The 25,961-nt window shown below is 33.2% G+C and overlaps 2 protein-coding genes across 4 annotated transcripts; both read right to left on the bottom strand.

The window, feature by feature from the left end:
* Positions 1-1,786: 1,786 nt before the first annotated feature.
* On the bottom strand, positions 1,787-25,148 carry LOC149074947 (regulator of microtubule dynamics protein 1-like). Of its 3 annotated transcripts, none has more exons than XM_089245901.1 (10): positions 25,066-25,148; positions 16,521-16,660; positions 11,565-11,685; positions 11,220-11,464; positions 11,029-11,118; positions 10,107-10,162; positions 8,593-8,680; positions 7,467-7,497; positions 5,857-5,990; positions 1,787-4,856 (listed from the first exon to the last, which is right to left on the bottom strand). In XM_089245901.1, exons 2-10 carry the CDS (start codon positions 16,614-16,616, stop codon positions 4,806-4,808), a joined length of 912 nt encoding a protein of 303 aa, XP_089102027.1. In that variant the 5' UTR covers positions 16,617-16,660; positions 25,066-25,148; the 3' UTR covers positions 1,787-4,805. The 3 variants fall into 3 exon arrangements, with proteins under 3 accessions (XP_089102027.1, XP_089102028.1, XP_089102026.1); XM_089245902.1 differs by having other exon boundaries at positions 4,685-4,856; positions 25,051-25,130; XM_089245900.1 differs by lacking the exon at positions 25,066-25,148 and having other exon boundaries at positions 4,685-4,856; positions 16,521-16,882.
* On the bottom strand, positions 22,565-24,928 carry LOC149074948 (uncharacterized). The gene has a single exon (XM_089245899.1). The coding sequence runs from the start codon at positions 24,833-24,835 to the stop codon at positions 22,670-22,672; it is 2,166 nt and encodes a 721-aa protein (XP_089102025.1). The 5' UTR covers positions 24,836-24,928; the 3' UTR covers positions 22,565-22,669.
* Positions 25,149-25,961: the final 813 nt, after the last annotated feature.

Below are 25,961 nucleotides of genomic sequence, written 5' to 3'. Positions count from 1 at the left end.
GTTGCTGTATTTTTGAAACATATGACAACCATATTTTTATGGGCATCTTTTTATCAGCCACCTCGTTGGGCATTTTGCCTGTTGTGGCGTTGTATTTGTATTTGTATTGAATAAATTATTATCTTACAGTCTGACTGATGTCATGGACTGGCGGTTGAAAAACATTTAGCTAGAACAATGCTTCCTAGATAGCTTACATAGTGGGGAAAATGTTATGGAGACATGATTTTTCAACTTTGACGAGTAAATACATAATTCCCATTAAAGAAAATTATTACACCCTCCCCTTCCCTCATAGCTATGGCTGTAGCCAACAACATTTAAAACTCTCACTTAATTGTATAGGAAATAACCTCCCAATTTGTTGCTTCTGAATTTTGAGGATTGACGGCAGCATTTCTCGAATACATTAAATCAGTGATTCTCAACCTTTTTTGACTCGTGAAGCCCTTTCTGGTATATAATTTCTATGATGGAGTCGCAATGACCTATTTTTTATTTATTCATCAAAATTACTGATTTATTTTTGTTATCTAAAAATATTCATAATTTTATTTTTTTCTTCAAATTTACTTTTTTAAATTTTCCTCGAGCGGCGGCGGAGAGAGGCGGTCACCAGTTGAGAACACTGGAATTAAACACATTCCTCCAAAACAGTTCTCTTTATGAGGTACAAACAAACTTACACAGGATTTTCCGGCATGCATTCAATTATGAAAATTTTGCAATTGATTGCATTCATTCACATGATGATTTTCTAATATTCATTTTAGAGAAATTTTCTCACACAAATGTTTATGAAGAGCATGTGCAGAGTGGTATCTAGTATATATTAACTAGAGTTTATAAGTCAAATCAAAGTCAATAAATATGATTTAACACTTTAAATGCATGATTTTTTTTTTTTCCAAGCTGATAATTTTTTTTATACTTACTGACATGTATAGGAAGTCAGAAAAATCATCTTAAAAAAATCTATTCTGAATTGTACTGTTTATGCAGAGCATTAAAGAGAATGTATAGAGACTCAAAATCGCAGAAATAAATGCATTGAGATAATACTGCATTCAAAATATATAACTACTTTTCTGCAATTCAAAGTATAGTGAGAAAAAAAAAGAAATTCAAGTTTCAAATTTCAAGGTAAAAAAAGAAAAGAAATGTGAACCAAAAGTTTAACAAATTAGCAAAATCACAGCCACACATGCACTGCAATAAAGAGTTGTTGTCATTAAATGAAACATCTACCAGCAAATTATAAACATAAAATTAAAAGAATATAACCTCACTTTATGCGCAAAGGAAATTGTGAATTTTTATTTTCAAAATGGTTGCAGTAATGAACATTTGCAGAACCCTTTGCACGTATGCAAAGCTAAGAGTCAAACTAATTTTTACTTAGTAAACCAAAAAAAGTAATGAGGCTGAAAAACAAAGATGGAATTTTTCACACAGTCAGCCCTTTGACTATGTTACAGTAAAAGCCCTTGGTAAAACCAACCTAGGCGAGTTGGTAAAAGCCCAAAAAACACTTGTAAAAGTATACATTTCGGACTTTTACCAAGCACACATTTTTACACATAGCAGTAATTAAGATATCTAGGAAAATAACCACACAATTGACGATATTGCGAAAATAATTTTGACCATTAAGGATTGCATTACATGGTTGAATATTATCTAATAAATTGAATATAAAAAACATCAGTGCCATTGAAAACTTTTATTTTGTGAAATCAACCCATGTGAAATAAAGAGTTGAAAAAAAAAGTCATTCACAAAATTCATAAAAAATAGAATTTGCTTTTATTTTATTTTTAAAAAAAATCAAAACTATATATCATAGATACATAAAAAATCATATAATTGAAAACAATTTTTTTATAACATAAGCATGAAGCAAACAATGTGAAAATATTTGTAAAAATATAATACTTCTGTCCTCATATATATTCAATGATTAAATAAAACAATTTGTTCACTAAATTCTGTAGAGAATTCTATACTTTACTCAATGAAAATCAAAATTTTAGTTTTAAAACTTGCTTCAAAATACTTGAATTTTTTAAGATTTTAAAAAATTGGGCTGTCAAATTGTCAAATCTGGGCATGACATCTATATAGTAATGGCAGTAAGCTATTTGATGCTTAAGTATGCTCAGATGACTGGTTAGCTCAACATTTTTCAAAAATTTAGTTGATGGGATCACTACCTCATTTAATTTTAAGAATAATTTTCAAACAAGATGAGACCAAATGGTCATTTATTTAAAAAAATGAATGAATTAGAGTCACTTTCAAATTTATAAAAGTAAAGGATGTTGATTCATAAACTCATGCAGTTTTCGTGTGGTTTCCCCAATTTAGGGATATTTAATATACAGATGTCTGACAACTTTGATGAATAATGAAATGCCAAAAATTCTAAAAATGTGCACACATGCCATGTCATAGACATGACATGTCTATAAACCCTTCTCAACATGAAATAGGAATAGCTATTGCTGCAGTGAAGGCTTGATAATCTGAGATGAACAGGGTCGAGATCATCTCAGATTACCTGAAACGTAATAGAAAACTGCCTTCTGAGTTTAGGAGCAGGATCTTACTCGTGCCAATTTTGCCCTGAATTTATGACACAATTGGCAAGATCCATGGACTCGTTAGGGGAGGGGGCTGAAAGAGGCTCCAGGACATAGAGAAGCCAGTTATTAATTCTTCTTGCACTATAAATTTACTATAGAGAGTCCTGGGGATCCACCGTAGACCACCAGTCTAGGGAATCAAGACCACCTTTCAACTAGAATTACTTGCATTCATGACAGAAATGGAAAAAAATGAAACAAAACTCGTTAAAAGCACGAAAAGCTAGTTAAATCTCGAAACAAAAGCTGTGGTTACTCAAATGTTGTCTGTATTAATAGCGATGGAGCAAATTACACTCCCATTGACGTTCTACTGACCTCATTACTGATATAATATTATGCAGATATTTATCTATACGCAATAGGAAGTATACTTTGTATATAAATTTCAATGAATCTATAAAATTTGTTGGGCAATAATTAGAAAGCTCAATAGATAAAAATGAAAACCTTCCATTATTTGGCATGAAATATATTACAGAACTGTGAAAAAAATTTAAAAACATGACTCATAGGCTCTTCTAATTGCTTCCTAAACATTTATAATTAAATTTTCACTTAATTGGTAGGTAATGGAAAGATTTTAGATATTGCGATACAATAGCTATACAATCCTTATTCTGTGTGATGGATGTCCTATATATTTTAGGAACAACATTATACAGGGCATTGGGAAAGGGGGGGGGGGTGGCATGATTTCCAGTGTGTTCGTTGAACCAATTTAGAATGTCATGGTGAAGTGTGTATATGTGTCTTGGGAAAAGAAAAAAAATTATTATCGTAAATATCATCAATGAAAATACTGAATGAAATAGCATTATGGGGGAAATGAGAATTTCCCAATCTACTTTTGCAATACGTAGAAAGGTTTTTTTTTTAAAATCCCATGCAGAGTAATATACAGGGTACCCTGCAAGCCCTAATGCAGCCTTTATCTCATTAGCCATTTGTGGTAGAGATATGGTTTCAATTTAAGAAAAATACTCAAAATCTGTTCAGAAATCAGCCTGTAACAGTTTTGAGAGTAAAAGTAGAGCGTGCCATAGAATAAAAAATATAAATTTTTATATGGTTCCTCCCCACCAATCTCTAACGTCCAATTAGAAAGTTGTTACCCTTTCTTTCCTGGGCCTACAAAAAATTTTCATGTTTTCAAGTGCTATATTCACTGAGATATTTGAATTGCAAATTCAGAGAAAAGTTGGGAAAGAACATCCTAAATTAACAGACAATGCTCCTTTCCCTCTTTCCCTCATTTTTGCTTACACAACTTGTGACAGATTTTTGAATTCAAATATCTCACCAAATATTGCACGTAGAAACATGAAATTTTTTGTTCGCCTCAGGAAAGACAATGCAACAAGTTTCTAATGAGAAGTTAGAGGAGGGGGGAGGACCATATAAAAATTTAGATTTTTTATTATACGACATACCACATTTTCTTTCTCACAACTGGTACAGAGGGATTCTTGAACACATTTTGAGGATTTTTAAAATTAGAATAAAACCTCCATGATGAGCAGGTGATGAGATAAAGACCGAATTAAGACACCCTGTATAAATAATAAATCTATGGAGATTTACAAATAGCATAAAAATTTCAACAGAACAAAATGTTTCAAACATTTCCCTAGTTGTCCTCAACTTCAAGATAGTGGTTCTCTAAAATTGTGATGCGGCACTCTTAGAATGCAATGAAATCAGTCAAGGATGCCCTTAGATATTTTTGGGACAAAATTATATGGCGTTAGGAAGGGGAGGGGCATGATTTCCCACCAGTTCATTGAAGCAATTTAAAATGCCATCGAAGTGTTTGAGAGGTATTTAATAGTCCAGCAACACAGACTGAAAAAAAAAGTTTGAGAATATCTTCTCCACACAGAGAAAATACCCCAGATATAAGATCATGGTGAAATCAATCATATTCTGAAAAGTTATAAAAATAGAACTTTTCATTATAAACTATATATATCACCTGCTGATACAACATATTCTTCTCTCATAATATATTCTATAATTATGTGTATATTATTCTTAAATATATATAGATGTATATGTATGTTCATTTAATTATGTAAACCTAAGGCATTTTGGTCATTTAATAGAAACCATATAATGCAAGTAAAAATATGTATATAGAATAATATTCAATGAAAATAATTAGATATGAACATCAAGCTCTTTCAAGAGTTTTTGTGCGTCTTCACGAGCCTGAAAAGAAAATTGACAAGCAAAAAACATTCTTTTATTACAGCCTTCAATTATAACATAAATAGATTTACAGCAAATCCAAGCACATATAAAAATCATTTTTAAAACACACAAATTATGCATAGAAGGGCCAATTAGAATGGAACATAAAGTCTGACATCAAGATAAATTATTCCAATGCTTTTATAACCTCCTCAGTCCCTGAACGGCTCTGTGAGAGACAATACTATATACTGCTACTACTACTTATGCATACATGCACCTTGTAAACATTCCTCTTTGGAATTTCTAACAAACTGGTTACATGCAGGAATGTGTTGTGTGTGTATCTATATGTGCGGCCCTATAGTATTTATATTGTCAGAATTATGCAAATTTCATGTTCTGGTGGTGCTGCCATGTGTCTTTAATATTTTTAAATGAAAATTACGAATGGCTGAATTTTCATGTTACATAAGTATTGTGTTGAATATCTGCCTGCTCTCTGCAGAGAGACTTTTTCAAATGGGAGAACAGCTTGTATTCAGACCCCAAAGTTGGAAAACCATAGAAAACCAATTTCAACCGGCCAAGAATGGGGTTCAAACCTGGATTTTCACGCGATGAGAGTAAAGCCCACACGACTGCACAGTGACTATGTGAAACATTAGACAGCACTTTAAAAAACATCCATCAAGATAAATGATAATGAGCCCACAGAGACATCAAAATTAGTTCTAGATTATTGTAAACATTAGGTAGTAACTCATTCATACTCATTTGTTCGCAGAAACTAATTTTAGGCAGTGACACAGTTGAAAATAATTGTGAAAAATATAAAATTAAAAAAAAAAAAAAAAGCTGAAGTCTCCTTCAGGAGGGTAACACAGACAGGATCTTAACCATGGTTTGTCAAATGAAACATTCGATTTATGAATCACACATGGCACTAATACTGATGACATAAAAAATGCAATAAGAGTAAGAGGGGAAGGGGAAAGAATCTGAAATTAATACTAGCCTGTTTGTCATCTGGTGTTTTAATGGGATAGTTATATGCCTTCAACAAATAAGGAATGGCTTCATCATTTCTCTTCATCTTCATTAAGCTTTTTCCAAGCATCACATAATTTGAACTGTAGAACCCAGGGTTCACTGAAACAGTCAAGAACAAAGTCTTTTCAAATGGAAATTTTCTTCATTGGTATTAGTGTTTCTTGCTTTAAAATCATAAGATTCAGAAATTTAGTAAGTGTTAAAAATCAAAATGTATAACATTCTTAACATACATACAGTGATACCTCAGCTAACGGGTTTTTTGGTTAACAAATATTTTTTTGACATTTTAGTTGAGTTAACCTACTTGATCAATCTGATTAAAATTTGCATAAAAATATAAATTTGTAATTTAATGTGATTTGTTTAATGAAACTGATTAGATGTTTTCAATTATATACCTATCTATAAAATTTTGAATAAGGAGCCATATTTAAAAATATTTGAATCAATATTTTGATAAAATATTTCGGCATGGGGAAATACAAGTTAATTTAACAAAAATTGATGATTTCAGTTTTGAGAGAGAGTAATCAGTTTTGACAAAATATCTTCAGCATATCAAATTTCTTTATCTATGTAGTTCTATATTTGTTGATATCTGCGAATATGTGCATAAAATAAATAAAAAATATTTTTATCGCATGAATTAGTATTATATGGTAATGAAATATATTCAATTAAAATTTGATTAATCAATTAAAAATTTTCAATTAACCAGTTAAAAATTTTAATTGATCCCGGCCCTAGTATCAATGCACACTGTAAAACTCTTAATCAACTTAATAAATAATTAATAAACTTAATTAACTGAACAGTCTGGACATTCAAGGAACTTATCTTTTCCATTTGCATGTGTGTGAGAGAGAAATAAGCTGACTAATATATCACACCACCTTCACATACCTTTTTTTTCACAATAGCTCATGAAGAATGACTGTATAGCATACATAGTGTAAAATAAGAAGAGATGTTCAGTTTTTCATATTTTCCCTTAAATTCTTCTTCATCCAATAGTGAAGTTGTTAATCTTGGCTTTCTGTCAGCTTCTGTTTCTTTATAGTGCTTCCATAGGCGGGCGAAGATAGACTTGAAAGTCTGGAGGAGCACAGCCATTATTGTTGGGAGGGCACAATGGTGATGATGTCAATTTATATACATAAATATTTCCATGCCCCCCCCCCCCCGTATCTCTGCCCATGAGTGCTTCTTAGTGTTTCATGAAAGTTACTTTGAAATTTTTGGCAGTTCCTAGAACACATTAAACAATTTTCCATAGAAACCTATGGAAAATTGTGTTTCAGCTAATAAATGTGATTACAGAACAAATTATCTTTGTTAGCTGAGGTATCACTGTATATAATTTTCTCAGCCTATATACAGTAATAACAATTGAAGTAAATAACTTGCTCATCTCCTCAATGACATATTATTATGAAAATTCGGAGGGAGGAGGATGGGGTGGGGGAAATATATCTGAAAGCAAAATCTCCTTTCGATTGCTTGTCATGAAACTACGAGAGTAATGAACAGATGCACAAGCTTTTATTGAAATTTATATACAGAAACACTCACTTTCTTCTGCTTTTCGATAATGAGAATATGCCTGAGAAAAAAGGAAAACACCATGCATTGAAAAAATATATATCAAGCGACACATAAACATAAGCAAGCAAATTAATTAAAATAAATGAAAAGAGTTAAATCAACATTTGCTAATGATGTCAATATTAAATAACTATACCTGAAAAAAATTTGTTTAGATACACTAGAATTTAAGAACTGCAATTTATGCTTATTTACTTCACTTTTCCTTGACTAATGGGGGGGGGGGGGTGAAAGTGCAATATAAGGTTATTGTTACATACATTATACCATAACTATAGTGCTATTCAATAGATAATCTATCTATACAATCCCAGAGCTAACCAGGTTCATTATAGTACAGTAGACTCTCACTTATCCGGCACATATCAGACCAGGATGTGCTGTATTATCAAAATCGCCAAAGTACTGCAAGTCAATTGAAAAGCCAATTAAAATAATACAAACTTCCATGCAAAGACATGCTTTCCTCTTCTATCGGGGGGGGGGGGGTTGAAGAATGCTAGATTACTGGATGGGCCAGACTAGTGCAGGACCAGATTAAAGAGAGTATACTGTGTATAAACTGGGAGCATTAAAGAAGCTATAAACTACTGCAAAGCCAAATAACACGCCTGAAATACATTGTTAGGGATCCATGGTACCATTAGGGATCCCATAAACCATTGTTGCCTGACATGTTTTTGCCAATTTTGGACATTTTCCCAGCTCAAACAAACTTTTAAAGTAGCCTATTGTTCAAATCAGTGGTTCTCAACCTGTGCACTCTCCAGGGACTCTGCGTCTGCTTAAGGAAAAAAAACAGTAAATTTGAAATAATATATAAATATTTTTAAATAAAAATAAATCAGTAACTTTGATGAATGAATGAAAAATAGGCCTATGAGGCTTCACCATAGCAATTATGTACCAAAAAGGGCTCCACAAGTCAAAAAAGTTGAAAACCGCTGATTTAAATGTTTATATGTACAAAATTCAGCGATGATCGTCTAAAATTTGATGACAAAAAATCAATTTTGTATTTTGTACATATAGATTTATATAAATGTGAACCTGAACAAAATCCTAAGCAATTTGCCAAATTGTAAGCGCTCACCTCCTCATATGTAGATGTTGGAGGAGTTCCAAATATCATGGTGGCTATCTTTCTTTCATACCACTTCATATCGGCAAAAGCGTAACACCTGAAGAAAATAATGTTTATATGAAAAATAATATGATCATACCATTTATTAACATTTAATAAAACAGTATTCACAGAGTTCATGCATCACCAATTTGCTTGAACATTTAAAACCTTTAATCCCTTTGCGTACAGGCTTTTGGAACAAATTTGGGTGATCTATATTTAAAGTATCACGATAAATCTCAAAAACTGGTTTACTTGTTCGTGTTATTAAAATAGAAGTGAAAGAAAGATGAGTAAAGTAAATTACTCTTTCATGATTATTCAGGAAAAAATATGTCACATGGAAAGAACAAACATTTACACAGATCCACAAAAAAAGGATAAAAGGGAGATGCTGAGATGAACTGAGTGGGGGGGGGGGGAGAAGAAAAACCTTTCCACTCATAGGGTTACAATAAAGCTTCGCCATGAACAGAAAACAGGGAGAGCTGGGATGAATTTTTCGATTAACATTGGGCAGAGATATCTTGTCCTTAATTATCAAGGGGTTAAATTAGGCATGAGACCGTATTCTAAAGATAATTTTGATCTGAAATTTACTTTAAAAAACCAATTGGTTAAAAATAACAATCAGTTAATCCATATATATATAGTTTCACGAACTTTTTTTTTGTTACTCGCCCACTCCCACCTCAGAATTTCTCTTATCCCTCCCTCCAGTTGAGTGATACGGTAAGATCCAATGTTGTATCTGTAACTATTATGCCTCCCTACCCCCGGGCGATATTGCCTATTTTGGGGAAATACTGAGTTAGGCAATCAATTAGTAAACAAAAATGTAATAGTCAATGAGATAAAGCTGAATAAGAATGGAAAATATGTAAGCACAAATGGAAATTAATTAATGCAAAATTTGTTTCATATAAATTAAATCAGCTAACCAGTAAGTCAAAAAAGTGAAGATCTATGACATGGCTGCATAAACTCCAGTTTGGACACCAATGTGTCATATATTTGAGATTTCTATCCTGCCCAAAGTAATTTTGGAGTATTATTATTATTACTTCAGGACATAATGTTAAACATAAAATAAATAGAATCATGTGTGATGCACATTCATAATACTGATTTTCATGCATTTGCAACTATACAGAGTAACTGCATAAAATATGATATATAACTCATATAGGCCTAACTAATGCTGACCTAAGCCCCAACTTAAAATTGGTCTTAAAAACTAAAATAAAGGTTTCTGTACTCATGATCTATGATAATGATCAACTTTTACAGAGCTACACAACCTTTTCAGTTCAATGGCCAGATATGTGATACTCTTCACGAGCCAGAAACTGGTGTGTTGTGTGTATTGATGCTTTTGTTCCGAATATCTTTGACAGGTCACATTTGGCCTGCCGGTTGGATGTTGTGCAGCCCTGAGCTGTAAGATAGTATTAATATAAAATTTTTAGGCACTTCCTCACCATTCTCCTAACAAAAAATGAGAAGTGCTATCATTCGGATCAAGCTCAACAGCTCGCTGTAAAAGAAAAAGAAAAAAAGGATTACATGAATCAGATAATAGTGACAAGCAACTAATTGAACTGTTTTCAAAAATTATAATCTTAAGGGATGGAAGGAAATTTGAATTTATATAATAAGCACAACTATTTTTGCTCTATAAACAGAATACTTTAAAATTCATCTATCATACTACATTATTCAGGAAATATAAATTTGTTCCATGGTAAAAAAAAACAAGAAACACATATTCACTAATGCAGTTGAACCTAGTTAAGAGAATTGTGCTGGGCATAATCAAATTGTTATTTCGTCGGTTAATATGGGAATTAGAATAATGGGAACAGAATATTTTTTATGTTTCTTTGACTTCATCTGTATGCTTTCATAGCTCGAGTCTTTCAGAGCAGTTTGGCCGTATAGTTAGTTCTTTTGAGTTTCTCCCCAAAATTCCACCTACTGCTATGAGATAGGGAGAACTGAATAGAAAAAAAAAAATCTATCTTCCTCAAGTTTAGCTCTAACTGGTGTCACTTGATGAAAATTGTGTCATAGATGTGAGTAAAAGGTTAGAGAGGATTTCATTTAAAACAACTGTCATCAAACAGCCTGTAAAGTTTTAGTCAATAATTTCGAAATGATCTAAAACCTATAATCTAATTTAATACAATGGCCATTGAGCAAACTTTGAGAACAAGTAAGTTTGCACCTTTAAGTCTGATAAAAAAACAGAGCACTTTATTCTACCACAGATTGTGATATTGCTGAAATCAAATTGGGGATTTTATGATATAGAAAAGGATTTCTAGACTGGTCTCATTGCAATCATTGTAATGAGCAAAAATTATATAAGTTAATCCTACTAAACAATTGAATTGGCCATACTTCTAAATATTTTTTGACTATAACGCTGTTTTGTATCCTGCCTTTTGTGGTCTTGCATCGCCAAACATAATCCAGTAGAGTAGCTGCCCACTGAGAAAAAACAAACAAACATGAAAATGTACCAATTCATTGACCTTACTATAAGATAAACTTAAAATAGTTAGTTAAGAATTGCCAGTTAAATTAATTACTCTGTGAGCAGGTGAGCAATTTTCATCCAATTCCATAGCTCGTACAGTAAGCTCATATCCTTTTTCCAGCAACTCTAATTTCTCCTTTGGATTTTCAAACCTGCTTTTTTCGAATAAGGCTCGAGCTAGTCTCCAAAGAATCTCTGGATCATCAGATTCATATTCTCCAGATAAAAGCTCGTACAATCCATCATAATTAGCATCATCATACAAAGCATCAGCTTTTACTATCAGTGCACTATTTCCTTCAAGAAAATTATAACAAAGGCAGAAAAAATGTAATGGCTTATTATTTTTGGAACACAAATTATCGAATTTTCCCATCATAAATGAATGACGACTTACTTTTCTTAACATCTTCATTTGGAGGCGAAAGTGCTTTCAAAATGAAAAAAGTAGGAATAAAAGTAAGCAATGGGCGTTTTTGAAGGCCTGCTATTGTGCGGAAAGTATTGAAGGTAAAAGTCTGCAAAACATTTGAAAAAACAATATTATATTATCTGGTAAATTAAATATAAAGTTTGTATGTATGTGACTTTTTTTTTGAAATGCCAGAACTCTGCTGCCAGACTTGTCTCAATGATGAGATCTCTTCCAGCTGCTTCATGACAGAGTACGGAACACTCCTGTATTGAGTCTATATATATGATTGTGCACTAAAAAAACCTTTATGGTTGACATCCTGTTTTTGAGAAAAAGGCAAAGTTGTTATGATAGCATAAGCCGAAAGATAGCTTTTCCAGATCCTAAACCTCAAAGCAGATGGCCTTACACGATATAGTGGTATTTATGCCTTGAGAACACTAGGTTACTATGCTCCATTACAGACAGCAGAGACATGTTCATGCCAAAACCTACAGTCTACAGTTCTTAAAGAAGCTGCAAGAAAGAGAAAACATCTATTCTTACAAAAATCAAGATATCAGCAAAACCTGCAATTCTTGGGCAGAACTCTGAAAAAAAAGGGCAAAAATCCAAACAGTAAGTAGCTGACAGATTTCTAGAACCAGCCAAAGAAAATGGAGAAATAAATGTTCAAACTTGTAAAATTGAGCAAAAATACAAATAATCAATAAAACCGAATAGCCTTTCCTTTAATTGCTAATATCTTAGTCATTTAAGAAGATAAAAATCAGTGGTAAATTGCATTTGAATGAGGAGGCTCTATAAAAACCATTAGCATCCCAAAACTGGCTTTTAGCCATAATATGTCTTTTTTTATAGTGTCACATATAATGAAATTTTTACCAGAACACTCACATTTTCATTCATATATTCTTTGAAATTGTTTTGCTATAACTGGTTTTTTAATAAAATGAAGCAACTTTAATACATGTAGACTTGTATGCACATTAAAGTGAAAATAAATGATTTCACAGACACTAACTTTTTACTTTGGAAAAAACAATTCTTTTGATTTAAATTTAATGTTAAAATTAATCTTTTGATTAAATATTTTGGATTGCCAAAAAGCAGTGATTCCCATAAAAACATTGAAGGGAGAAAACAGAGCATTTGAATCAGGTGTGGCCAACTTGTTGCATGAGTGGCATGCTGTGATAGTGGCACAAAGAAAGGTTTACTGCATAAAATTTTGAAATAAAAAAAATAATAATTTACCGTGAGAAATTTTTTGATTGTATCATTCTGTTAAAGAAAAAGTTTTGGTTGTGAATGACAACTTCTTATATGAATATGGTGTAGGCTACTTAGAAAATCTTACACTTTTAAGTCTTAAAAAAAAAAAGTCCAACATTTTGAATTGAATCAAAATTTCATGGGGGACAATGGAGTTCTTGAGAATTTGAAATACAGTAAAACCTCCCATTTACAGCCACCAGTGAGACAAAAAGATTCATCCAGAAAAGAAGGGGGGTGACTGTTAATCAGGGGTTTGAAATGCATATTTTTATTATACAAAGGGAAATTATTATTCGGCTGTAAAAGATGGGTGACCGCATCTGAGGGGTGTTACTGTAATCCCGTATATATGGGACATCGGGAACCCTAAATGAGATCAATGATAAAAATTAAGCAGCATGCATTAAAATTCTTATGTTGGAGACAAGGCTACATAACAATTTTTGTTTTGATATTGGCATGTGTGAGAAAAAGGTTAGCCACCACTGATCTAAATGAACTACAGTCAAATACCATTGTAGCGAAAAAATCTTATTTTAACAAAAACTTTTCTAATCCCCCAGATGAGTTTATGAAGAAACAAAATGTAGAAATCTGGAATTCCTTTATAATGCAATTTCATTATTACGAAGTGATTTTTCTGGTCTCTTGGAGCTCATTATAATGGGATTTGACTGTATATTCACGTAGACCAATGATAAAAATAAAGCAGTATAGGTTGAAATTTTTATGTTGCAGAGTGGCTGCATAAGAATTTGTTTTGATATTAGCATGGGTGAGAAAAAAACTAGCCACCACTAACCTAAAAGAACTATATTCACACATAGTAAAGCATGGTCAGAATCAATACTCAAATTTTGAATGTAATTAACATAGACTCTGAACACTTTCTTTGGAGATAATTTAATCATTGTAGCCCGACTGCTGTAGAACCTTGTGATTAACAGTGGGTAAAGGGTCCAGAATAATCTTGGATTGAAGATCCTCAGTTAATAGAGCTGATCTCCTGCTTTACTAGTGGAAAGTATAAGGGACTAGTTGGCCTTGGCTATATGTCTCAATTGATAGAGGCTTGGTTAATCAAGGTATTACTATACATACATTTATTTTATCATAGTATGAAGTATTATATTTTTGTGATGAATTTTATCCCAATAAAATTCATGGGCATTCTTTCATTGCATTTATAGTCTTTTAATTGGTTCTTGACCCACAGTTTGAATGGAAAGTTAGTAAGATTGAACAGTCAGAATTTAAGCTGCCTTCTATTGGAAGGTGGTTTCAAATTTCTTGCTGAGAATGTTATACAGTAGAACCTGTCTTAAGCGGAAACCTGTCTTTAACAGAAAAAAGCTGTGGTCCTATGATTTCAATGCCAAAATAAACATTAAAAAACCTGGATTAAACAGAACCTGTCTAACACAGAAACGGAAAGGACACATTTGTCTTCATTCACAAATTTCTATACCTTGAATTTTTCATATTTCTCAGTGATTCTTACATCATTGGTGTAATACATTTTTACAAAAAGTTCTATAACTCAAAATTCCAATGAACAAAATCATATAAAACTTCCCAGGGAATTATGATATCTCTCTCAAAGTTTGATTATATTCATCTTGTTTTTTTAGATGCTATTATCACAATAGTTTTTTTCTTTATTTCAACCAAAATAAATGTCAGTAAAAATAGAGTAACAGTATATATGAAAGAACATTATTATAATAGGAACAAACATCATCCCCTATATTTACCCCTGCAACCTCAAGCATTTCATAAAAATAACAATCTAATTACCTCTAAAGCATTTTTTGAATAAAATTTGCAAGCCACACTCATATATTATTGATCATTTTTATCGCACCATGGTCATTTCTGCAAATGAGGGCTGATTAGACTGGGACCTACAATTTATTGCAGATTCCAAATGGCAGGCTTGTTTTTTATACTCATCGACAGGTTGGTGCGCTAACCCCTTGATGGGGGACTCCTTGCATTAGCAATTTTTTCTGTGGTCATGTTGCCGTTTCTATTGTACCTGTGTCAGGAAAGTTTTCTGACAAGGATGAACAGGGTATCAAACTCGCCACTCATATATCAATGAACCAATGCTCTAGTCCTGGCTAATATCCTTTTTGAGATGTCTCTGCTAATGACAGAAAAATGAAGGCTTTTCTGGCCAGTGTAACAACGAAAAGATATTTCTGTATACAAAGTACAGATGACTGAATATGATGCAGAGATAAATTTTGGAAGGAAAATTTCGCATGTTGCTGCAGAAAAATCGAACTACCATTGCTTTGCAACTAGGGTGAATGTGCCAGTCCACTATGCAACAGAAGCACTGATACTTTCTCCTTCCTTAAAGCATATATGAATTCTGAAGGATGTGCTATTGAAAAGTTATAATCTGGAGGAAGTGGGAAAGTATCGTCATCAGCTATTTAGCTGAGTTGAGAGGCTGTCCATTGCACAGTAACATTATATATGCTCTAGGGAAGGAAAATATGTGTTTTTGTTGCATAGTGGACTGGAACAGTGTTCTTCAACCTTTTCACCTGCAAGCCAGTAAACATTTTTGAATAACTTCACGGATCAACTGAAACGGGAGAAATAATTTGTAGACCTGCTGGTGGCCAAGAAAAATAAAAACCAGAAGATAGATATTTTATTTTTTAAATCTGAAATTATGTAGCATCTGTATGTGTGGAGTTTCACCAATGCTTGGCATAAAAAGTATCGCACTGAGTACAGACCAAGCGACACGTGGTCTTGGACAGGAAGGGGGAAAAAGGTTATGAGCTCATGATTATGTGTCAACGTCACATTGTGTAAGGTTTTCTACTTTTGTAAATAAATTCCTGTTGGTTTTGTGACTATTATTCTTTCGTCGTTTATAGTTCCATGGAGTTTGATCTGCATTATCACCATCTCGGTCAGACAAACATTAAATTGGATGAAATGTTTTGAGGACTGGAAGTTGAAGACCACTGGTCTAGAATACTCATTCGGATTGCGAGGGAACGGTGGTTTGATTCCCTGCAGAGACTAGAATTTTCCCCTCAAAATTCCCCTTCACATTGATCCAGTCATCTGTACTTTGCAGTAATAGCAGAGAGTAATGTCATCTTTTTCCAAAGGAATGTGATTTATGGAAGTCAAATCCCACTGGACCACAGTCCTTTAGTCTGGAACTATCTGTTCATCAGCACATCAGCAAATGATATCAGTGCTTTCATAATAGTTCTTTGTGTATTTACATAAACTTATATTATGGTAAAATGTTTAAGACCTTTATTCTTATGGCACAATCTAACCAGATTTCAAAACAACAATTTTATATTTGATTGAGAATATTTTAAATTTGGGGAACAATAATAAAACTATTATGTCTTTATAAAACTAATTATCTTTTTTTTAGATTCACCTCTTTTCAACAAAATACCTCAGTAGATTTTCAAGATTTTTCTATTTAAAATTTTTCAGCCAATTCACCAACCTGGAACATTTATAATTTTGAAGGCATTGATTCTCAGTCGAAAAGAAAACCATACGTTTTATGTATGTAATTTTTTATTTTTTAATCAAAGTTAATGTATTTCCACATTGGAAAAAAAAAATTACAAAACGCATCTCAGAAATTCATAGACACAGAATTACCTTTACTGGTTGGCGCATTGTTCGTGAGTACATGGCTTCATGTAAGAAATAACGACATGCAACACGCCAGTATTTTGGAAACCATCCTTTATTCATTTCCGCCCCTTTTATTTTGTACACAAAAGATATTAAAATATATCCTGCAAAATAAGAAATAAAACCCCAATAAAATATTGTGCAACAGTTTTTCCCATATTGAACTGATTTAAACATATCACAATGACACGGCTGATTCATTAAATTCAGTTAAGAATGAAAATACATGAATTTCCGTGCTTTTTTGTTCTAAAAAGACCTAATAAATTATACAAACATATTCCTGATTTCGTTGCTTAAAAGATTTTAATAACACTTCTCGATACAAACAAGACTAAAAAAAAGTACAATACACTAAACCTTATGGGTATCTTATTCATCGGTGGTTCACAAATAAGCGTTCTCCTGAACACACAGAAATACTTATTTATAATAGACCCTGGCATTGGCTATTGCGACTGCAGTGTAAAATGTTTTTTAGACATTACCATCTTCTCTATTCTACTGTTTTGGATAAAAAAAAATTATAATTTATTTTATGAGAAAAATTACTTCTTGATTAGCATCAATAGCAGTTAATTGAAATAGAACTGAAACCATATTAAAATAAATATTCATTGAGATAATTTTTCAACTTCTGTATTTAAACGATATTAATGTTGTCATAAAGAAAAATCATGAACTGATATAAACCAAAAAGTTATTTCAGTTGTATTTCTTAACAGTTTAATACAGTAAAATCTCGATAACTCAACATGTGGATAATTCTGCAATTATTATTCTCATGGTTGGCATAATACTAAATTCAATGGAGAGGAACCTCTTCAACTCGACTCAAGATAGCTAAATCCCACTTAAGTCGACTATGATTTGTGATGTGTTATCATAACTAATTTTCACGACATTTCTCTCATATATTTAAACAATTTTTTTTGTCATTTTTGCTGGTTGAAAATACTTCCTTGTACATTGGAGGTAGGGTCATTTTATATTTTTTTGAGCTTGGAAACTCAACCTGTGGATTAAGAGTCACAGATAAGCACGAATATCTGAAATTTTTGAGCAAGAGATGGCTGAAGAAGCTAAAATTTTTTTTTAGATTGAAATTTCTAAGTTAAAAAAATAAAAGTTCTCCTAATTCTCAGCGATTTCACTGCTCGTACGCAAACAAAAGATATTTTGATACACTTATGCTTTTCACCATAATTCAGAAACTTTTCATAGAAAACTGCAGATAATTAAAAAAAAAATTAATTTACAGATGATGGAATGGAATTGCTCAACTATGCGTAAGTACATGTACATGGCATAAATCATGTTTAAAAATTGGGAGGGAGAGATCAAATGAAACCTTGTTAGCTTGACATCTGCTTAGTCAACATACTCAATGATACTTTGATACTTTTAGGGTGTCGAATTATCAAGGTTCTGTATTGCATTGTTAAATCTGTAATTTATTTCAGTTAAGAAAAATTTAAAGTAGATTTTTGAAAACTTCAGTTGATGGGGGGGGGGGGGGGAAACGGCAGTCAGCAATGAGTTTGAAGCATTGCTATTTAATACAAAGTTAAATTTAAGTTAAAAGTTCAAAAGGTGATATTTCGAAAACCTTGACTACAACATTACAAATGGATTAGGCCAAACATTTTTTTCTAAAACTCATCATTTCAGTTAAAGGTTTCAATGCTATGTAAATATTTTTTTTATACCTTATAAAGCTCGGCAACAGATACAAAAACCAGTCCTAACTAACCAAAATAAAACGAAAACACAAGTACCAAGACATGACAGTCTGACTCATTGGAAGTATCTGCATAACAACCATTGCATTGAAAAAAAAAGAAGCTTCATGAACTATCAGAAGTCAGCTTCACAAAAGAAAAAAAAACCAGCACATTAAAAAAACCACATTCAAGGGAACTAGCCATCAATATTACAAGTGATTGCTTAAAGTCAAACTACACACAGTAGGATACCAATTATCTGAGCTGATGTGGACCGGACCAAACTTGGATAATATGGACCTCACAGATTTTTCAAATTAAATAAAATTATTAAACTTTAAGTAGTAAGGATTATGTTTACACAAAAATTATTTCCAATAGCTGTATAATGCTTGTGGAAAAAGCACTTGCTAAAATAAAAAATAAAAAAATCAAATGAATGTACACTAGTATAAAATTACATGAAGTACTGTAATCTATTTACAGTTTACCCAATTCGAAAATAACTTTATATATAGGCCTATGCACTATGAAAAATAGTCTTCCGTCATTGATCAAAAATGCTCCAGGGAGCACCATGGTGCTCTCACCACCAACAGGTTCAAGATGTTTGTTTAGTCTTGCATTTTACAAACCTAAACTTATCACATTTCTCCTCCTTTAAAAAAAACTATCATCCTTACCCCACTAAGCCAACCCACCCCTAGATATCATTGTATCCATAGTCTCTAACAACCCCTTCCCTAAAAAGGCGATATTGTCGACTTCTTGAAACACTGGCATAGACAGTCAGTGAACCAGTTGATCATGAAGAAGGCTTTTAAAACTGCACCTACTTTGAAACAATTTATGAAAAGTACCTCGTACAACCCGGAACTCAGTTAATCAATGCTCAGATAATCAGGGTCCTACTGTAATGCTATATATACACACACACACAAAAATGGGGAGATAAACGATAGACATGTCCAAATACTTTAACAATTGATTTAAACATAGCTGCATTGAAATGCTTAAAAAAACCCAATACAATATTCATTATAAATTCATTTCAATACTGTAGTTGTCTTTCCGTTTACCAAATTTTAAACAAAAAGAACAAAAATCAGTACAAGATTTCCTCTCAGATTATCATTTAACCTATTTGCACAATACATTTTTTTTTCACACTCTATATAAATCCCTATATACAATAGACCAGACTAAGAAAATAAACTTTTAGAGATTAGCTCAATGGATAAACATAAATAGGGATATCATTTTACAGATATGCTATAAACCTGAAGATTATATTACTGTTCTTTCTAGGTGGCACACAGAAGTCTCAGTTTGTACATGTACTAGATTTTCCAACACTGAAATTATTAACTTATATAAATTAGAAATGACTTCCCTATTTTTTCTCCTACTAAATTACCTGAGTAAAACGATGCAGCTGTCACAACCACAAGGACTGAAAACATGCTGATCCAATCACGCTTGCCTGATATGAATCACAGATATTACTGTTTGTAAAAAGTAAAAAGATGTAGTGTTTTATTCACAGAAGAGTTATTTTCTTAAACTTTTTATCTACAGCAGGACCGATTTTTTTTGCGACATATGCTGTAGTTGCAACACATATTCTGCTTTGGGATAGTATTGGCTCTCTGAAAATTCTGTGTGAAGGGGTTCAGGTTCAAGAAAATATCTAAAACAATAAACTGAATATTCTTGTGTAGAAGTTTTTTTGTTTAAAATTTATTAAAAAATTTGGGAAGAAGGTAGACTTATAATCTTGATCTGCATTGTGGTTTGGGTGAATGCTCTCAGCTGACGGTAAATGTTCTACGGTAAAAATTTGGATATATAATTGTATTTTCTTTCTTTAAAAAAGAATTTTTTTAAGATGCTTAATGTTGTTCTATAACATATGTCATAGTTATTGGCATATTCTGCTTTGGGGCCTGGATAGTCAAATTAACCATAACATCCAGACTGAAGCCCCGTTGACATGGGAAATGGAAAAAGTGGGTTTAAAACCCTCTTAGAGAATTTCCACCCATTCCTGCTCTTTATTTCTTTCATTGTGAAGGAAAAAAGTCATCAAGCGGGTGCTAAAACTTTCAATATGCTACCGCAATATTGCACATGTAAACAGGGGCTTATTATTCAGAATAAAAAGGTCAGTTCATAATGGCAGCCAAGAAAGCCCAACAACATTGTTTGTTAACATAAGATTTAAAGATTGTTTATACACAGAAAAGGAAGAGGGAAATTTTTTTTTTTTTTTAAATTGAAATTTCAATATTGCATTGAATGTTAGCTTCATTATCCAGAAATAAAAGTGAATAATCATTTTTATACTTTTTTGGAACATACAATCCCCCTCCCCATAAATATGTAGTAGCACATAATTATACTTTTACTATTAAAAAAATTATTTGAAGCTTGATTCATTGACACATCACACTCAAACAATCCCATTTCCAACTATAGTAATTTCTAATAAAAACATAAGAATTTTTTCATGCAATACAACATAAAAAAAAATAAAATTGCGACAATTTATTAGTTCATGAATTTTTCAAAGCCTTTTTTTAGAATTTTTAACCTTTCACATAAACAACGCATTAGAGGTGGGATGTTTTTCTGTGAACTTTTCTCGCAAAATTACATTAAAATACAGATATGCCAGTACCCAAGAAGTTCTGGAAAATTTTCTGAATATTTGCAAAATGTGACAGAGTTACATAATTTCTCCTTCACTAAGTAAAGAGTACCATGTGACCCATCAATTGGAACCGGTTCTACCTGGATCAAACACATACATGTGTTGTAATTGCAAGGCTTTCCATCGTGAGACAAAACAAATTTTATACAGGATCTAGGTGTTTAACTGTGTGTTTTCATCAGAAAACACAACACTATTTAAATGGCCAGGGTTAACATATTGTGAGTGAGCAATGAGTCAAACGAGTTACTGAATGGTATTGACAATTTAAAAACAGCTGGCAGAGTTTCGAGAATGAGAGTTCAGGATGTTCTTTGATATCAAACTAATTAACAAATCAAGATTATTGAAGAAATTAAAAACAATTGCCAATGAAAACATGTTGTAGATCTTATAGATGCTGCTGGTATCTCAATACAAAGTTGCCATGCTCATAATAGAGAACGTTTCATCATTAGATCAGTTCTTAAACTGTGCACCGCCAACCTTTGTTAGGGCACCACAGAATGACAGCCCAAAGGTTTTTCGAAGCAATTGTTTTGTTAAACAGCTTTAGGGAGCAGTGGATAATCGTTGATTAAAGAAAGGGGGTGTCGAGGTGAAAAAAGTTTGAGAACCCTCTGTTCTAGATTATAGATGGTTTGCGATTCGTCAGTGCTACTCATCCACACCTGTTCGCTCATTGCTCCCTCATCATCAGCCAGGGCTTGACAGAGCCCCCAGGTATCAGGTTGCCATACCGACTATGAAGACAGTATTGACGCCTTAAATTTTCCATATGCGACTGCAAAATTGAGTCTATGAATGACACAAAATTTTCTGATTTTGTGACAGGGTCGCTTTTAAAATAGGAAAAAGATGTACGAAATGAAAAAGTAAAAAATAAACATTATTTAAGGACTGTTTTTTTAAAGATTAAAATCATTCTTGGGGATCCTAAGAAATTTGACTAGCATCTAAAATTTTTTCAATTTGTCAAGCCCTGTTGTAAGCAGACTTGATCATTTGAAAAACATCTGTGAAGGGTTTTTCTAGCAAGATACACAAATTTGACACTTGAAAGTTATTGAAAATTGCACATTCAAGCTTGCAAAAAAACTTCTAATACCTCACACAGATGAACTACGCTGTTTGTGTTTGATTTGGAGAAAACTCAATACAGTATCCTGGTAACATGGAATTTACTTAGCGGGGAAGGGCGAATAGCATCTCTCTAACACTTGGTAAATATTCAGAGAGAGTTTTTGAACTTCTGAATATACATATTTTAACAATAAGTTCTTTTCTCAGAAATAAATAAATGAAAAATATTAGAAAATGATTTTGAATACATCACAAACATAAAAGTTCATCAATATATATACACCATAATAAAGTTATGTAATGTACAAATGCATTTTTACTCATAGATACCCAAAAAAAAAAACATACAATACATAGTGACTCTGAGCAGATCTATTTGTAAAAGAATTAGAGATATTCACATATCACAAAAAATATATATATTAATAAAGGCTGTTAAAAATGCATGGATGTAAAAAAAAAAGATTTATTCTATACATTGTCTTGAACTCATTTTCCTATGTACAATGAAAAAAACAAGAAGTTTTGGAATAAGAAATGGACATACACACATTGACAAATCTCACGTAAATCGAGAAAGAAAAAAAAATCTTTCACTGAGACTGCAGCTTTTCACTGTTCAGCTTTTCTGATGCAGTTTGCAGAACTTTGCCGTTATCTTCAATGTTCTCAGAACATTCTGTTTTCTCTTTGTCCTGCTGTGGTGTAGGAGAAAAACGCCTGTACCGTGGACACGTCCGGACTTTGTCAAATTCCTCTACAGACAATACCTTGATGCCCCTGGCTGTAAGTATTTTGCCGTGCCTCGTTTTGAGGTGTCTTTTGTATGTGTTTCTCGTTTTGAACCGCAGATTGCAATCAGTGCATTGGTAAGGAGTCTCACCAGTGTGGCGCCTCAAATGCTCTTTGTAATGACTTGGATGACGGAAGTGCCTACCACATACTTCGCACACAAAACGACTTTTATTATCGTGTATGAGCAGGTGATAGTTCAAACTATGCTGCCTCGTAAAAGTAGCACTACAGATCACACAAACGAATGGTTTTATACCTGCGTGACTCCTGTAATGATACATAAGCGTTGCTTGGGCAGTGAAGCTTTTGTCTTTGCATATCTGACAAACCAAAGGACCCCTTTCATCCTTTTTCTTTGTTCGAAGTGCTCTGATGTATTTTAAAGCAAGTTTACGCTCTCCGAAATGAGGAGCATCGAGGACATGTTTCTGTGAAACAGTAGTCACTTGCTGTTTGCATTCTGAAACCTCATCAAGAGGATTCGTTGTTCCATCAAGACCTACAGTCTCATCTGTATCTGCATTATATTGACAAGGGAGATTTTCTTCATCTTCCACACCTGATTGTAAAGCATCCTCTATTGGGAATGTATTGTTTAATTGCCGAAACTTAGCTGTCTTCAATGATGGTGTACTCAAATCCTTCTTATTCGAACAAATATTTACTTTGTTTAGAGCACATTTATCACAAGATCGCTTCATGGAATGTCCGATTTCTTGAATCTCTGATACACAAGGATGAACAGGAATATAAAGACAGGGAAAAGGATCTGTTGGAATGATAAGATGATTCGGTACTACACCGCAACGATGAGCATTTTTATGAATCTCTCTAGATAACCTTAGCATACTTTTAACCGTTTCGCTCGATTCTGGGTTGTAAGTTTTTCCATTGACTGATGTATATGTATGATCATGCAAGAGAAATGGACCATGTCCCATTTTAACTGTCTTTGAGGACATCACATTATCAGACAGATCAGCATCTCCCGTTTTCACATCATCAGATTCCGAACAGGTTTTCTTACTGTTCTCAATAAGTGATACAATTCTCTCTTCATGTCCATCAGTTTCATGCATGTTTTTTATTTCCCTTTTCCCACCATCATCTCCTCCCGTTATCATTGAGTCAGACTTCTGATAACCGTTTATCTCATCCAAGTCCCTTTGTATTATAGCATACAAGTTACTATCAACTTTCTTCAAAGCATAGACGAGGCTCTCGAAAGGCGTCAAAAACGACTGTTGATTCTCCTTCTCCGTCTTCTTAGCAGGATTGGTACGAGCCGCTTTCCTGACACGGGTCGAGTGTTTGCTCTTGATACTCGAGGAAGACGCGCTATCACTCTTAAAACTCTCGAATGACGACACGTTGTCGTTATTTGGCACCCTCAAGTCTTCTGCCTTCACGAAGTTACCCTTCTGTCCCACGTTCGACTTCGGGGAGGAATGTTTCAACTTCTTACCCAAGTTCTTGCTTCTCTTCCGTTTCTTCGTAGCTTCTTGAAGTTTCCTCAGCCGGAAGTTCAGCGGTTCAGCCATGAACGATACCTCTGCCTTCACTCCTGAGCTCTTGGCTTCGGCTAGTAGCTGAGACACGTGAGTCAATAGGTGGGATCTCATTTGGACACGCGCTTTGGCTTCGTTCCCGAAGCTCGAGAACACTTTATCGCATTTTTCGGGCATCAGGTAGCATTTATAGGAGAAGTATCGGCGAATTTCATCGGAATTGTGCTCGGAGAACATCTCCAGAAGCATTTTGTCGGACAGCCGCCTTATCTGCTCCAGGCTCATCACCTCTGAGGTCGGCGAGTAGCGCTTCTGAACAGATTGTTTGTGAATCGGGTCATTCTTCAATCTCGATGAATTGATAGCGGGATCGTTCTTGAGCGTTTCGGTGGCCACTTCAGCGAGAACATCGAGCGGTAACATGCCCGCTAGAGGCATCCGATCTCCTTCAAACATCTCGACAAATAATCAAAGACACTGCATCATCATTATCAGACATAGTGTTACTAACGACAATTCAATAAGAACCAGGAAACAACAAAAAAAAACTTCCCCCACTTTATAATAGCGCGGGAGAAATATCCGCTAAATATAAAGCTCAATGATTTTTTCTCGTGTTAGATGGAATCAAAAAAATGAAAGATTATAGACTAAAGATTCAAAATACACACTTTTTTGCTATTTACCTTCGCGAAATCGTGGCTAAAGATACTTTTTTCCGAACAACGACAGGTTTTTAGCAGACTCTTCGTCGAAATCTTGATGCCAGCGGAAGAAGGAAAAACTTTATTAATATTTGTGGTTCAACAAGATTTCGTTGAAGGAACATGGCGCAAGGCTGATTGCATTGAATTTTCGAAGTGACGTGGGTACACTAGATCAGTGTTTCTCAACCACCGGACCGTGACATCAATCACTATAGAGTTTATTAACTCTATAATGATTAAGATTAAGATAATAATTATTAATTAATAATGATTAAGATAATAATTATTAATTAATTAATAATGATTAAGATAATAATTATTAATTAATTAATAATGATTAAGATAATAATTATTAATTAATAATGATTAAGATAATAATTATTAATCAGTAATGATTAAGATAATAATTATTAATTAATAATGATTAAGATAATAATTATTAATTAATAATGATTAAGATAATAATTATTAATTAATAATGATTAAGATAATAATTATAGAGTTTATCAACATTATAGAGTTCCAGATCAAAGGCTTCCAGCCGCAATTGTAAATTATAAGAATTTGGAGGATTCCTCTTCCTCTTGTCGCACTGAAAATCCTTCGTTTTGTTGCAAGGCCCAAAAGAAAGGAAACATGTCTCTGGCCCTTCCCTCCCCCTCGAAACTAGTATTTTTAATTGTATTTTTTTTTTCTTTTCGTATTTTTGAGTATCCGTCTTCATGAGACCCAAACAATACAGCAGGGGTGGGGAATGTTTTTACATACTCTCCGTCCCTTTTCCCCGAAAATATCCTACTGTTTCAGGGCTCTCTCTGTTGACAACCAGATGACCCTGTCGTTTGCGCGTCCACGGTTTGCCATTGTCGGTACCA

This window comes from Pholcus phalangioides, unplaced genomic scaffold, assembly GCF_987345545.1.
Source record: "Pholcus phalangioides strain wild (caught in Gottingen) unplaced genomic scaffold, Ppha-v1.0 ptg000016l_1, whole genome shotgun sequence".
NCBI classification, from domain to species: Eukaryota; Metazoa; Arthropoda; class Arachnida; order Araneae; family Pholcidae; genus Pholcus; species Pholcus phalangioides.
Note: the sequence above shows the minus strand (reverse complement) of the source record. Positions and strands in the feature narration are given on the sequence as shown.